Here is a 14,128-nt window from a genome sequence, read left to right as displayed (position 1 = left end):
CTGAGTTTCTCTTGCAACCAAATTAACTGCTTCACAGACAAAGTAAAAATTTACACTGAGGTGTCAAAATCAGTAAAAGCGAGGATGCCACTGAGGGAGCAGATTTCGGGGGGGAGGTGGTTTCAGGGGGATGGGTGTGGTCGGGGTGGGGTAGGGGGATGGGTGTGGTCGGGGTGGGGTAGGGGGATGGGTGTGGTCGGGGTGGGGTAGGGGGATGGGTGTGGTCGGGGTGGGGTGGGGTAGGGGGATGGGTGTGGTCGGGGTGGGGTAGGGGGATGGGTGTGGTCGGGGTGGGGTAGGGGGATGGGTGTGGTCGGGGTGGGGTAGGGGATGGGTGTGGTCGGAGTGGGGTAGGGGGATGGGTGTAGTCGGGGTGGGGTAGGGGGATGGGTGGGGTAGGGGGATGGGTGTGGTCGGGGTGGGGTAGGGGGATGGGTGTGGTCGGGGTGGGGTAGGGGGATGGGTGTGGTCGGGGTGGGGTAAGGGGATGGGACGGGGCAAGTGGTTGAGGGGTCGGAGCAAGTGCCCAGTCTGATGGGTGGGAGCGAGTGAGATGGGTGTGGAAAAGGATGTGGAGGTAGGAGATCAGAAGGGATAGGTGGCTGGGAGGAATGGCAAGTAAACGGTAAGGTTAGAAGAGTTATCGTGAAGCTAAGTCTCTTTCCATGCTGAACATGCTTTCAAAATCTTGTTAACCGAGAGCTACAGAAATCCAATTCATAATATGATTCAGATTGTTTTTTTCTCAGTGTCCAAAACCTCACACATATAGATGTTCAAAATAACCTGGAGCCAGTCTGGACTCACCATTGTTGCTATGTTGATCTATCTAGCATTAAACGTCTTTCACAACATATCCATTGTGTAAACAAGTCAGCATGTTTTCAAATAATCTTTGAAAATCTTTTTCCTTCAGACACACTGAAACTGATTTTGTGTCAGGCTACAGTTCATTAGATAGATTTTCACTGCAGTCACCTTCCAGTTTCTAGATAAAAGAGCCCCGGTCAGTTCAATCATTCCGCTGCTATAAACTTCCTGTTCTCCTGTCATCTTTAGAAGTCTTTCTGCAGCTTCTAAAATGCCTCAATATCCTTTTTATAATTATGGGGACTAGGACTTGTAAGCAGTATACTGTGTGGTTCGTTAATCATTCATGGGAAGTGGGCTTCGATGGCTAGGCCAATATTTATTACCCATCCCAACTGCCCTTTAGAAGGTAGTGGTGAGCTGCCTTCTTGAACACTGCAGTCCATGTGGTGTAGGTACACCCACAATGCTGGTAGAGAGTATTCCAGGATTTTGACCCAGGAACAGTGAAGGAACGATGATGTAGGTCAAAGTGAGGATAGTGTGTAGCTTGGAGGGTAACTTCCAAGCGGTGTTGTTCCTATGTGTCTGCTGCCCTTGTCCTTCTAGGTGATAGAGAACACAGGTTTGGAAGCTGCTGTCAGAGGAGCCTTGGTGAGTTGCTGCAGTGCATCTTGTACGTAGTACACATTGCTGCTATTGTGCATTGGTGGTGAAGGGAGTGAAAGTTTAAGGCGATGGATGGGGTGCCAACCAAGCAGGTTGCTTTGACCTGGATAGTGTAGAGCTTCTTGAATGATGTTGGAGTTGCACTCATGCAGGCCAGTGGAGAATATTCCATCACATTCCTGACTTGCGACTTGTAGATGGTCAACTAACTTTGGAGATTCAGGAGGTGAGTTACTCACCGCAGAATTCCCAGTGTCTGACCTGCTCTTGTAGCCACAGTACTTAAATGGCTGGTCGGGGGAGGGAAGAGATTCAGGGGGAGGGATCTCTGTTGAGCAATGGAGGAGGCTTTGACGGGTGAAAGGGTAGTCTCTGTTGGAAGAGGGAATGGAGGCTTTGTCAGGGGGAGGGGGAGGAGTCTATTGGTTGGAATTGCTACCTGGGGGAGGGGAAGTCGGGCAGGGAAGGGGGTGTCTGTCAGGTGGAGTCTCTGTCAGGGAAGGGGGAGTCTGTCGGGCGGAGTCACTATTGGGGAAGGGGAGTCTCTTGTTGGAGAGGGGGAGGTGTGAGTCTCTGTCAGCGGGAGGGGGAGTCTGTTGGAGTGATCGCCTCTTGTAACAGGCAGTCTTTAGGACCCTGCAGCAGTGAGTGACAGGGCAGTGCCAGCTGCTGTCTGAATTCTCTCGGTCTCTGGGCAGTACTGTGCTGTGTGTGCCGTGCTGTGTGTGTAAGAGACCGGCCTCAACTGATGATGGTGTCGTCCAGGACAGTCACAATCGTAACTCTATCTGTGGCCTTGGGTTTATTCTTTGTCTTCATGGGAACCATCAAACTGACACCGAGGCTGAGCAGAGAAGCCTACAGCGAGATGGTAAGCAGCAGTGGGTGGGCAAGTGCCTTAACAGACACACACACAGCAGCAATGAACACTGAACACACAGAACAACAGCATCTGAATGAGACACAGGGCCTGGATCAGACAGCTTCAGAAAGCAGGCAAGAGATTAGAAATGGGAGCTGTCACACATCAGTGCCTCACAATAAGTCTGGTCATTTTACAAAAGGAACTATTCATTTCCGATAGGCAGGGAACACACAATGAACACTCACTCACCAAAAATACACATATTAATAACAGCATCTTGCATTCATACAGCTTCTTACACACAATAAAAGCTCCCAATTGGTGCTTCACAGGAGCATTTTAAGGAATATTTCGACACTGAGGCACATATCAGGTCAGAAGTCCAAGAATTAGGTTTTAATGAGCTAAAGGTAGAGAGACAGGGTGGTTTAGTGAGGGAATTCCCAAGCTTAGGGCCCAGGCAGCCGAAGGAAGCAATTACAATCAGCGATGCACAAAGAGTCCAGAATGAGATGAGCACTGATATCTTGGAGGGCTGTGGGGCTGAAGGAGATTACAGAGGTCGACAGGGGTGAAACCATGGAGGAATCTGAAAACGAGGAAGAGAATTTTAAAATTGAAGAATTTCTTAACCTGGAGCCAATGTAGGTCAGCGAACGCGGTGGGAGGGGGGGGGGGATTAGGGGACCCGCGGGGGATATGGGGCTTGCTGTGGGTTAGGATACGGAGACAGCAGAGTTATGGATGATCTCAAGTTTATGGACTGTTGAATGTGGGGGAGCAGCCTGGAGTGTGTTGGAATAGTCAGGCCTGGAGGTAACAAGGGCTTGAATGAGGATTTCAGCAAATGAGCTGAGGAAGGGAAGGGGTTGGCTGATGTTACAAAGGTGGAAATAGATCATCTTAGCCCAAATATGTGATCGGAAGCTCATCTCAGAGTCAAAATAACATTGAGGTCACAAACGACCTGGTTCAGCCTCAGACAATTGCCAGGGAGAGGGATGGAATCAGTGGCGGGAATAAAGACAATAACTTCAGCCTGTCCAATATTTAAGTGGAGGAAATTTCTGCTCACCCAGTAATGGATGTTAGACAAGCAGTCTGATAATTTAGCAACAGTGGAGGAGTCGTGAGGTGGTGATGAGGTAGAGCTGTGTGTCATCAACATACACGTGGAAACTAATGTCATGTTTTCAGATGATGTCACCAAGAGGCAGTGTGTAGATCAGAAATAGGAGGAGCAAAGGGACAGATCCCTGTGGGACCAGAGGTAATGGTGCAGGAAGGGAAGGGAAACCATTGCAAGTGATTCTCTGGCTGCATTTAGATAGATAAGAATGGAATAGGTGGGAGCAGTCCAAACCAGCCGGACAACAATGGAGAGGTGTTGGAAGAGGATGGTGTGGTCAACCATGTCAAAATCTGCAGACAGGACAAGGAGGGAAAGTTTAGCTTCGTCATAATCACATAGGATGCTATCTGTGACTTTGATAAGAGTTGTTTCATTACTGTGGCAGGTCAGAAATCCAATTAGAGGGATTCAAATATGGAATACTGAGAAAGATGGGAACAGATTTGGGAGGTGACAACTTACGGAAGTTGGAGAGGAAAGGGAGGTTAGAGATGGTAGTTTGCCAGGAAGGAATGGCCAAGGGCGAGTTATTTCAGGGAAGGGGTGATGACGACTGATTTGAAGGAGAACGGGCTAATATGGGTAGAAATAAAACAATAATAACAATAAACATAATCATTAACAATATTTACTAACCTCTTTCACATGATGTGGGTGTCACTGGATAGGCAATAATTTGTTGCCCATCCTTAATTGTCCTTGAGAAAGTAACGAGCTGCCTTCTGGAATGGTTCATGAATTCTTTTGTTCCTAATACTGAGACAATCCAATCAGCTGTCTCTCCCACATCCCCTCTTCCACTCGCCTACAGGATCAAAGTTCCCCCCATCCTAGCTCTTATCTCATGTCCTTCTCTAGTTTCTCTCCTATCTACCCTCATGCCCACTCTGAGCTTATCTTGTTCCCTTAATTCCTGATCCCACTAAACTGCTGATCATCCTGTCTCACTGTGTAGGGTCTAGACAGAGTGACAATCCCTAGTTAGCCTTGAATGAGTGGCTCCCGCCATCGCACTTTCAGAGTGGATTGGGGCAAAAGAACCAGAAGGAGAGATGAGGGAGAGTTTTTTTCACAGCGAGTTGTTGTGATCTGGAACAAGCTGCCTGAAAGGGGGTGGAAGCAGATTCAATAGTAATTTACAAAGGGAATTGGATAAATATTTTAAACAGTAAAAAACTGTAGGACTGTGGGGGGAGTCCAAAGATGTGCGGGTTAGGTTGATTGGCCAGGTTAAAAATTGCCCCTTAGAGTCCTGAGATGCGTAGGTTAGAGGGATTAGTGGGTAAATATGTGGGGCTAGGGCCTGGGTGGGATTGTGGTCGGTGCCGACTCGATGGGCCAAATGGCCTCCTTCTGCACTGTAGGGTTTCTAGTTAGATCAATCTTTTAAAGAGACACCACAGACATGATGAGCTGAATTGTCTCCTTCTGGGCCTGTAACGTTCCACCAAACCTCCCATGAAACTGCAGAGCTTTTTCTGAGCAATTAATGCCATTTTTCTTTCAATCATTTTAATTGCAGAAAAGAGCTTATAAGGAATATGCCAAGGCTCTCCCGGTGTTAAAGAAAATGGGCATCACGTCAGTCCTGCTGCGGAAGCTGATTGGCACGCTCGAGCTGGTGTGTGGCATCGTGATGACACTGGTACCCGGGAGGCCCAAGGATGTGGCCAACTTCACGCTACTCATAGTCATGCTGGCTGTGCTCTTCTTCCACCAGCTGGTGGGTGACCCACTCAAACGCTACGCCCACGCACTGGTCTTTGGGATACTGCTCACCTGCCGGCTGCTGATCATCAGGCAGGGGGATGACAAGGAGATGGCTCTGAGAGCCGCGCTGAGGGAGGGGCAGGCCGGGGGAGACACAAAGACTGAGACTGAACAGGAGAAAGGGAAGCTTAAGACCTCCTAAACTCAGTTCACACAGACAGGATTGGAGCTCCGGGCACCAGCTAATCACCACCCAGAGTCTAAAAGGATTTTTGTATCACACGTCGCATTCAGCTGGAAATCGCTGGAAATGAATAACTGACAATCCGGGAAAATCTGGTGACAGGGAATTTCAGAGAGCTGACAGGAATACTCCATCAAGACTGACAACTGATAACCAATCCTCAAAACCCCAATCAATATTCATCAGTATCATCGTCTGCACCACTCTGTGTTCTGCACTAACGATAAACATATCAACCAAAGGGAATCATCCACAGCTGAGAAAGAGACACTAAATTCATCTCACAGAGGAAGGGAGGGAGGGAGCGAGGGATGGAGGAGGGGAGGTGGGACGGGAGGGATGGGAGAGGAAATGAGGGAGGGAGCAAGGGATGAAGGGAGGGAAGGACAGCCTCACTGAATAAAAAGAAAATCACCTTCAGTGATGTTCCCTCTTTAAACAGGGTTCCCAGAAGTGATATGCCCTCTGGAAGATTCATTTGACGGTGAAAAGGGACCAAGCTTACCCCACAGCCGGACTTTTCCACCTTTTCCTTCTTTTACACCAAGAAGGTTCATGAAGGAAACCATGGCTGCAAACTGGAAATGACCAAAATAGCTTAAAAAGTGTGTGACATGAACTCATCGAAACCAACAGGATAGTGAATGACAGAAGAATGATGGCAATGTCCAGCCTAGGGTATACAGTTAGGGAGATACTGTCTGCATATATACTCATCCCAAGGGCATCAAGACAGTGAAGACTTGCTTGGAGCCTAGGGTTGTAAATCCTGGAGAAGAGACAACTTCATGGAAGATGTAAGAATTCCCATTGCATTCTCCCTTTTCTGCATTAACTCTCTCCCCATCACCTCTCTCCCTCCACTGTCACCTCACTCCCTCCCTGTTACCTCATCCCCTGCCCCGTCATCTCTTCCCCTCCCCCGTCACCTTTCTCCCACCCCGTCACCGCATCTCCTCTCTTGTCACCTTTCTCCAACCTCTGTCACCTCTCTTTCTCCTCAGCCACTTCATCCCCATGACCACTCCCCCTACCCATCACCTTTCCCCATTCCCTGTCACCTCTCTCCCTCCTCTGTCACCTCTGTTTCCTCAGTCATCTCTCCCCCATTACCACTCCTCCTCCCCATCACCTCTCCCTATCAGCTCTCAATATCTCCTGTCACCTCTCTCCCTCTTCTGTCGTCTCCCTTCCTCCCCGTCACCTCTCCCCCTTCTCCACTACCTTGCCCCTGGTCATCTCTCCCTCTCCCTGGTCACCTCTCCCCCTCCCTGCCATCACATCTCCCCCATCACCTCTCCATGTCACCTGTCCCTCCCCTTCTCCCCTGTAATTAGCTGTTCTCATTCATCTCCCCCATCACCTCTCTCTACCCCAGCCACCTCTCCCCCTCCTCTGTCACCTCTCCATGGGATAAAGGCAATTATATAATAATTTTAAATGATTTTAATTATGTAATTTTTATTAAATGTTCACATAGGCTTTTTAAAACATTTATTCTTGGTGTGTAGACCTCACTGCTAAGCCAGCTTTTATTGCCCATCCCTAATTACCCTTGAGAAGGTTGTGAAGAGCTGCCATCTTGAACTGCTGTAGTCCATGTGATGTAGGAACACCCACAGAACTCTCCCCAGGAGAGAGTTCCAGGATATTGACCCAGCAGTGTATTTCCAAGTCAGGATGGTGGGTGGCTTGGAAGGGATCTTGCAAGTGATGATGTTCCTATGTTTCTGCTGACCTTGTTCTTCTCAATGGTAGTGGTCATGGGTTTGGAAGATGCTGTTAAGGAGCCTTGGTAAATTCTTGAAGGACATCTTGTAAATGGTACACACTGCTGCCATTGCGCGTCAACGATGGAGGCAGTGAATGCTTGTGAATGGTGTGCCTTTCAAGTGGGCTGCTTTATCCTGGATGGTGTCAAGTTTCTTGAGTATTGTTGGAGCTGCACTTATCCAGGCAAATGCAAAGTATTCCATCACACTCCTGGCTTGTACCTTACAGATGGCTTTGGGGAGTCAGGAGGTGAGTGAATCCACACAGGATTCCTGGTCTCTGACCTGCTTTTGTAGCCATGGTATTTATATGGCTGGTCTAGTTCAGTTTTTGGTCAATGGTCTTTTCCAGGATTTTGACAGTATTCATTAATGGTAATGCCATTGAATGTTATGGGGCAATAGTTAGATTATCTCTGGTTGGAGGTGGTCATTGACTGGCACTTGTGGGGTGAATGTTACTTGCCATTTATTAGCGCAAGCTTGGATATTGTCCAGGTCTTGCTGCATTGCACAGGGATTGCTTCAGTATCTTAAGAGTCAGAATGGTGCTGATCATTGCGCGATCATTAGCAGACATCCCCACATCTGATCTTTTAATGGGAGGAAGGTCACTGATGAATCAGGTGAAAATGATTGGGCCATGGACACTATGCTGAGGAACTCCTGCAGTGATGTCCTGGAATTGATATGATAGACCTCCAGCAACAACAATCACCTTCTTTCGTGCTAGATATCACTCCAACCAGGGGGTTTTCCCTGATTCCCACTGACTCCAGTTTTGCTCGGGTTCCTTAATGCTACACTCGGTCAAATGCTGCCTTGACGTTAAAGGCAGTCACTCTCAATTTACCTTTGGAGGTCAGCTCTTTTGTTTTTCTTTGAACCAGGGCTGTAATGAGGTCAGGAGCTCAGTGACCCTGGCAGAACTCAAATTTATTGCTGAGCAAGTGCCACTTGCTAGCATTGTGGATAACTCCAACCCCTTTCCTGATGTAGTCTAAGTAGGCTGATGGGGTGGTAGTTATCTGGATTGGATTTGTTCTGCTTTTTATGTATGGGACATACCTGGGCAACTTTTCACATAATTGAGAATGGGGTATTTGTGGAGGCTCCTCTTCAAGTGAGTTGTTTAATTGTCCACTGCCATTCATGACTAGATGAGGCAGGATTGCAGAGCTTAGATCTGATCCATTAGTTGTGGAATCACTGAACTCTGTCTATTACTTGCTGCTTATACTGTTTGACATGCAAGTAGTCCTGTGTTGTAGCTTCACCAGGTTGACACCTCATTTTTAGGTGTTGCCTTTGGCATGCCCTCCTGCACTCTTAATTGAACCAGATTTGATCCCAGGGTTTGGTGATGGTAGAATGGGGGATCTGCCAGGCCATGAGGTTACAGATTGTGGTCGAGTACAATGCTACTGCTGCCAATGGCCCAGAGTGCCTGATGGATGCCCATTCTTGAGTCGCTAGATCAATTTGAAATATATCCCATTTTGCATATTGGTAGTGCCACACAACACAATGTGTGGTATCCTCTATGCGAACATGGGACTTCAGCTCCACAAGGACTATGCAGTGGTCACTCTTACTGATACTGTCATGGATAGATGCATCTGTGGCAAACAGGTTGGTGAGAATGAGGCCAAATATATTTTTCCCTCTTCTTTGTTCCCTCCCCACCTGTTGCAGACCCAGTCTAGCAGACATGTCCTTTAGGACCCAGCCACCTCGGTTTGTAGTCATTCTATTGAGCCACTCTTGGTGATGGACATTAACGTCCCCCATCCAGAGTACATTCTGCTCCCCCCGTGGTGTTCAACATTAAGCAGTACTGATTCATTAGCTGAGGGGGGGCGTGGTATAGAGTCAATGTTGTGGATCCCAGGGCAACTTCTACCTGACTGTATACTGCTGTTCCTCCACCTCTGCTGGGTCTGTCCTGCCGGTGGGTCAGGTCGTACCCAGGAATGATGATTATGGTGTCTGGGACATTGTCTGTTGGGGATGATTCCATGAGTGTGACTATCTTAGGCTGACTAGTCTGTGTGACAGATATCCCAATTTTGACAAAAGCCTCCAGAGATTAGTAAGGAGGACTTTGCTTGGTTGACAAGGTTGAGTCTGCAATTGTCATTTCGGGTGTCATAGGTGGTCCGCCTGTTTTAATTCCTCTTAGATATTTTAGCGGTTTAATACAATTGAGTGGCTTGCTAGGCCATTTAAGAGTCAACTACATTGCTGTGGGTCTAGAGTCACATGTAGGACAGCTGATTTTCTTCCCCATAGGGCATTAATGAACCAGGTGGGTTTTTATGACAATCAACAATGGGCGATGGTTTCATGGGCTTTTTAGTTTCAAATTTGTATTGAATTCAAATGTCATCATCTGTCGTGATGGGATTGGAACCTGGGTCCCCAGAGCATTACCCTGGGTCTCTGGATTACAAGTCCAGTGACAATACCACCATGCCACCAAAACCGTCCTTGAGGGAGAGAAAACAGCATGAGGGAGGGGGAGAGAGATGTAAGAGTATCAATGGGGGTATGGAGTGGTGGGGGAGAGGAGCAATGGGTGAGGATAGTGGGCAAAAAGGACTCCCATTGATAGTCAGAACCATCTGAGGAATTGTTGACTATCAGATCGGGCAGGAGTGGATTGTGGCTGCTTTAGATAATATGAGGATGCTGAGCAGAATTGAGTGTCAGGCCTGGATGGGCAGATACCCTCAAAGTGAACAGAACAGGCCCAGAGTAACCAAATGACAGTAAACTTTTTTTTAACCCAACTTCTAAACTGTGTGACGGTGTCTGCTTTCAATGTTGTGGCTTTGGTGAGTCGATGCATGTTATCAAGGCATTTTTGACATGTTTTGTTAATTACTCTTCAGTTAGAACTAACATTTCTGGCAAATTAATTTTTAAAAATTGAAGAATAAACAGTCACACTTTCAAAAGCAAACTTTCTCCTGATTCTTAAATATCACTGCTTAGTTTCTTAAAATTCAACAGAAAAATCCTCCTCCTCTAAACATGGTGACTCCCGCCGAAGTATAGGTCTGCCTTTCTCTGGTAGGAACTGACTCTCACTGGTACAAATTATGCCCTGCACCCCCTCCCCCCCCTTTCTTCTTAAGGTATTGACTCCCACTGGGGTACAGGTTGCCTCTTCTCCTTAAGGTGCTGACTCCCAGTGGGGTACAGGTCGCTCCCTCTCCTGAAGCTATTGACTCTCACTGGGGTACAGGACCCTCCTTCCCTTATGGTATTGATTCTCACTGGGGTACAGGTCGCTCCCTCTCCTGAAGCTATTGACTCTCACTGGGGTACAGGACCCTCCTTCCCTTATGGTATTGATTCTCACTGGGGTACAGGTCGCTCCCTCTCCTGAAGCTATTGACTCTCACTGGGATACAGGACCCCTTCCTCTCCTGTCGATGATGACTCTCAATGGGGTTGACGTCCATGGATGCTGTAACTGTTCCTGTCCCTCATCTGTGACCATTCTTGTGTTAGTGTTAACAGTGAGTATTAGCAGTCAGTAGTGTAAGATATCTGTTATGTTTATGTATTAACATAGGATTAGGTTTAAGTGTCATGTGATTAAAACTTTTGTTTTTTTTAGCTGATAGCTTGTAGATTTATACCATAGCTAGAACCAGTAGAATAGTTAAGCTAATTGCTAGGATGCTTTCAGATTTGATGAGACAGGATGCAATTTAAGTGACTGTGCTGTTAGTTTTGCTAAAATTCTCGTTTTTACTTATGTTTGTAAAATGAGATAGCTGAAGTTGCCCTGAGGTAGGAAGTGGGGCAATGGAACCCAGGATGATTAAATACATCCCAGATGATAAACAAATTGCCATCTTTTGTTTTGAAGAAGATTCCATTTCTGGGGGTCTTGGTGAACAATAGCACTTGTCATACCAAAATGAATCAGCATGATGAGAAGCTTTTGTAGGGTTCAGTAAAGTTTCATTTCAATCTAGGGAATGCAGTAATATTGTTAATTTCTCTGTATGTCTACTGATCAAAGACATTGTGTGTGTCTGGACTTGATCAAATGCAATAAACAGAGTATGTTGTAAACCATACTGGTTGTTGGAATCAAACTGTTTACAACAGGGAGAGACTATTCAGCCCTTCTAACCTATTCTTCCATCATCAATTGGATCATAGCTGCTGATCTGGTTATTAACTCAATCCACCCACCTTGGTTTCATAACCCTTACCAAGTACCCTTAGCTAACAAAGATCTAACAATCTCAGTTTTGAGATTTCCAAGTGACACTCCCTGTCCCCAACCCAACCTCAACAACTTTTTGGGGAAGAATCCTAGATTTCCACTACTCTTTGAATCATAGAATTGTTACAGCGCAGAAGGAAGCCATTCAGCCTTTTCTGTCCATGGAGAGACTCCATTACTGCTACTTACTGTCTCTTCAGGGCAAGTTAAATACTGTAGACAGAGTTGGAAAGAAGAATCCAACCAATAAGAATTCATAAAATCCAGAATAAGCCTGTAAAAAAAGCTTTTTTTCACTGTTCTATTTTACTTTTGAAGTCTGCAGTACAAATTTGTACACTGTTTTGTGCAGGGAAGGAACATCAGTAAACCCGTGAAAAAGCAGAAAGAGCTCAACAGCACAGCCCAGTGGTAATCTATGATCAGCAAAGGCATTGGCCATTGAAGGTACTTCAACCCAGAGCTGAATTATGCTTAGTAGAGCTGTAAAAGAAAACCCAGATAGCTATCTTGTTTCAGATGAGGTCCTAATAAGCTTACAAAAAGCTACAAAATGGCCACAAAATTTCCCACACCCAACTGGAAAGCACCAGATCTCCTATCTGAATTTACTTTGTTCCCACAACGTGTATTTTCTGGACCTCATTATTTCCAAAGCAGATAAACAAGACATAAAAATTAAAACTGTTGTAGGCAATGAAGGCTCCCACTGGCTGAACACATCAGGTCTGCTTGACAACCATTTTAAATATCCAGATAAAATACGGTCAACACTGGCAGATCATTTATGAGTAAAGTTCAGCTTCTGAATACAATGTCTGGAGTTCATGCTCTTTAGGCAACAACCGATAGAGATCATTGACCAATTCATAAGTAGTTGCAGAAACATGAGGTTTGTTACAACTTTATGGTGGCAGAGCTGGCCAACAGAATAATCAAGCTCATGATAACATCTACCCCAATGAAAGCATTTTGAAAAGTCCTCTTACCCCAACCCAAAGGTTACACCATAGAAGCACTACTGCAAAGCTAATGCAAGTACAAAGCAATACCACTAGAGCCAAATGTGCGGCCCTGCCTGCCACTGGGATCTTTCGGTTCCGTTGAAAATGAAATATTTTAACTGTTCCACCGTATTCCCCGTGGCAGGTCCTGCCACAGGGGGGCAGGAAAATCCCAGTCAAGGTAGATAGAGACTACAGGCAATGCGCAATTCATCCATCATTGGCATGGTAGCCTGTACAGGCAAGTCTGGTAAGCAATGCAGGCAGCGCAGTCTCATACATGTACCAAGAAATTGCCCAGCTTTTAACACTGTAAACAAGGCATATGGCAACAGAAAACATTGGAAGTGCCAATGCAGAAAGCAAAAGGCAAAAACAAGGGGTTCAACATGATGAGAAACTACAAACAACAGCTGGACAGGTACAGTATTCCAACCAAATATTGTCAAGACAAGATCCATGAAATGTCTAACCAAGCTGCACGAATGTTGAGGGATGGCCAAACTATTGATACCAAAAATGAGGCAACAGTCAGTATGGTGAACATCAAAGAATGTATTGGCAAAGTGATACCAATAGAAGCCTTTGCCATAATTCTGATTTTTTGCCCATGGATGCAGGGTCAGCATGACCTATATATATATATAGCCTATAGTAGATAGCTGTGCAGGTGCAAACATCCTTTGGCACACAAGTGTATGTACCCAATATGTGGCAAGTGATGGTTCAACAAACCACTATTCCTGAATTTTCAGTCAGCTGAAGCAAGATTACTGACACTTTCACTGGCTGTAACTTATATTTTCCCGAGCGTGAGCTGTACATACTTTCCCCATTAACTAAAGCTTAATATGAATCACTTTCCTGATTCACTTAGATTACATAGGACATACAGCACAGAGGACCTCCTCACGGTCTGGAACACGGTCGCCTCGCGACGCAGCTCTCCCCCGTCAGGAGTAGCGGCTCTCGTGCGAGAGCCGCTGCTCAGGAATCCGCACCTCCAGCCTTACGACTTCAGGTGGCTGGCGGAGAGGAGAGCCGTGGACGCCGGGGTGACCAGGATCGGGGACGTGCTGGATGGCGGAGGAGCGGGCTGGATGAGCCCCGGCGTGCTGGCTGAGCGCGCGGGGGTGACCGTCCGGCGCGCGGCCAAAGCCATCCAAGACCTTAGGACGGTCGTGCTCGGCCCCGAGTGCGCACGCGGTCTAGAGGCGGCGCAGGCGTGCGGTGGGATCCCGCCCGAGCGTTCCCCTGCTCGGACGGAATTTCACATTGGCCCGAAGCCTAGACCTCCCCCCCCGGGTCAGGTGCCCCACTGCGTGCCCTTTTCCACCGCGCGGAGGCGTTTCCTGTACGGGCTGCTGCTGCACACCTTTCACTACCGCGTCCTCGCCCGTCGCCCGGATACACCTTGGCGGGCCTTGTTGCCGCCGGGCGGCGGAGGTCCCCAGTGGAGGTCCCTCTACGGAGGGATCTCCCCCAATTATCTCGGGGACCTGGGGTGGAGGGTGCTGCACGCAGCAGTGCCGTACAACCGTAGGTTTTTCCGGTACACGGGCTCCCGAGACTGCCCTTTCTGTGGCCTCGTGGAGTCCGTGGACCATGTCTACGTTCTGTGTTTTAGGCTGCACACCCTTTTTGGTTTCCTCAAACACCTTTTACTGATGTTT

At 47.2% G+C, this 14,128-nt stretch overlaps 1 protein-coding gene across 1 annotated transcript; it reads left to right on the top strand.

The window, feature by feature from the left end:
• Positions 1 to 2,218: 2,218 nt before the first annotated feature.
• tmem35 (transmembrane protein 35) lies at positions 2,219 to 5,510 on the top strand. Its single transcript, XM_078225458.1, has 2 exons — positions 2,219 to 2,350; positions 4,999 to 5,510. The coding sequence occupies exons 1-2, from the start codon at positions 2,228 to 2,230 to the stop codon at positions 5,386 to 5,388; spliced, it is 513 nt and encodes a 170-aa protein (XP_078081584.1). The 5' UTR covers positions 2,219 to 2,227; the 3' UTR covers positions 5,389 to 5,510.
• The last annotated feature ends 8,618 nt before the right edge of the window (positions 5,511 to 14,128 follow it).

The sequence above is a fragment of the Mustelus asterias genome, chromosome 12 (genome assembly GCF_964213995.1).
Source record: "Mustelus asterias chromosome 12, sMusAst1.hap1.1, whole genome shotgun sequence".
NCBI classification, from domain to species: domain Eukaryota; kingdom Metazoa; phylum Chordata; class Chondrichthyes; order Carcharhiniformes; family Triakidae; genus Mustelus; species Mustelus asterias.
The sequence above is the reverse complement of the archived record's forward strand: the minus strand, read 5'-3'. Positions and strand labels throughout refer to the sequence as shown.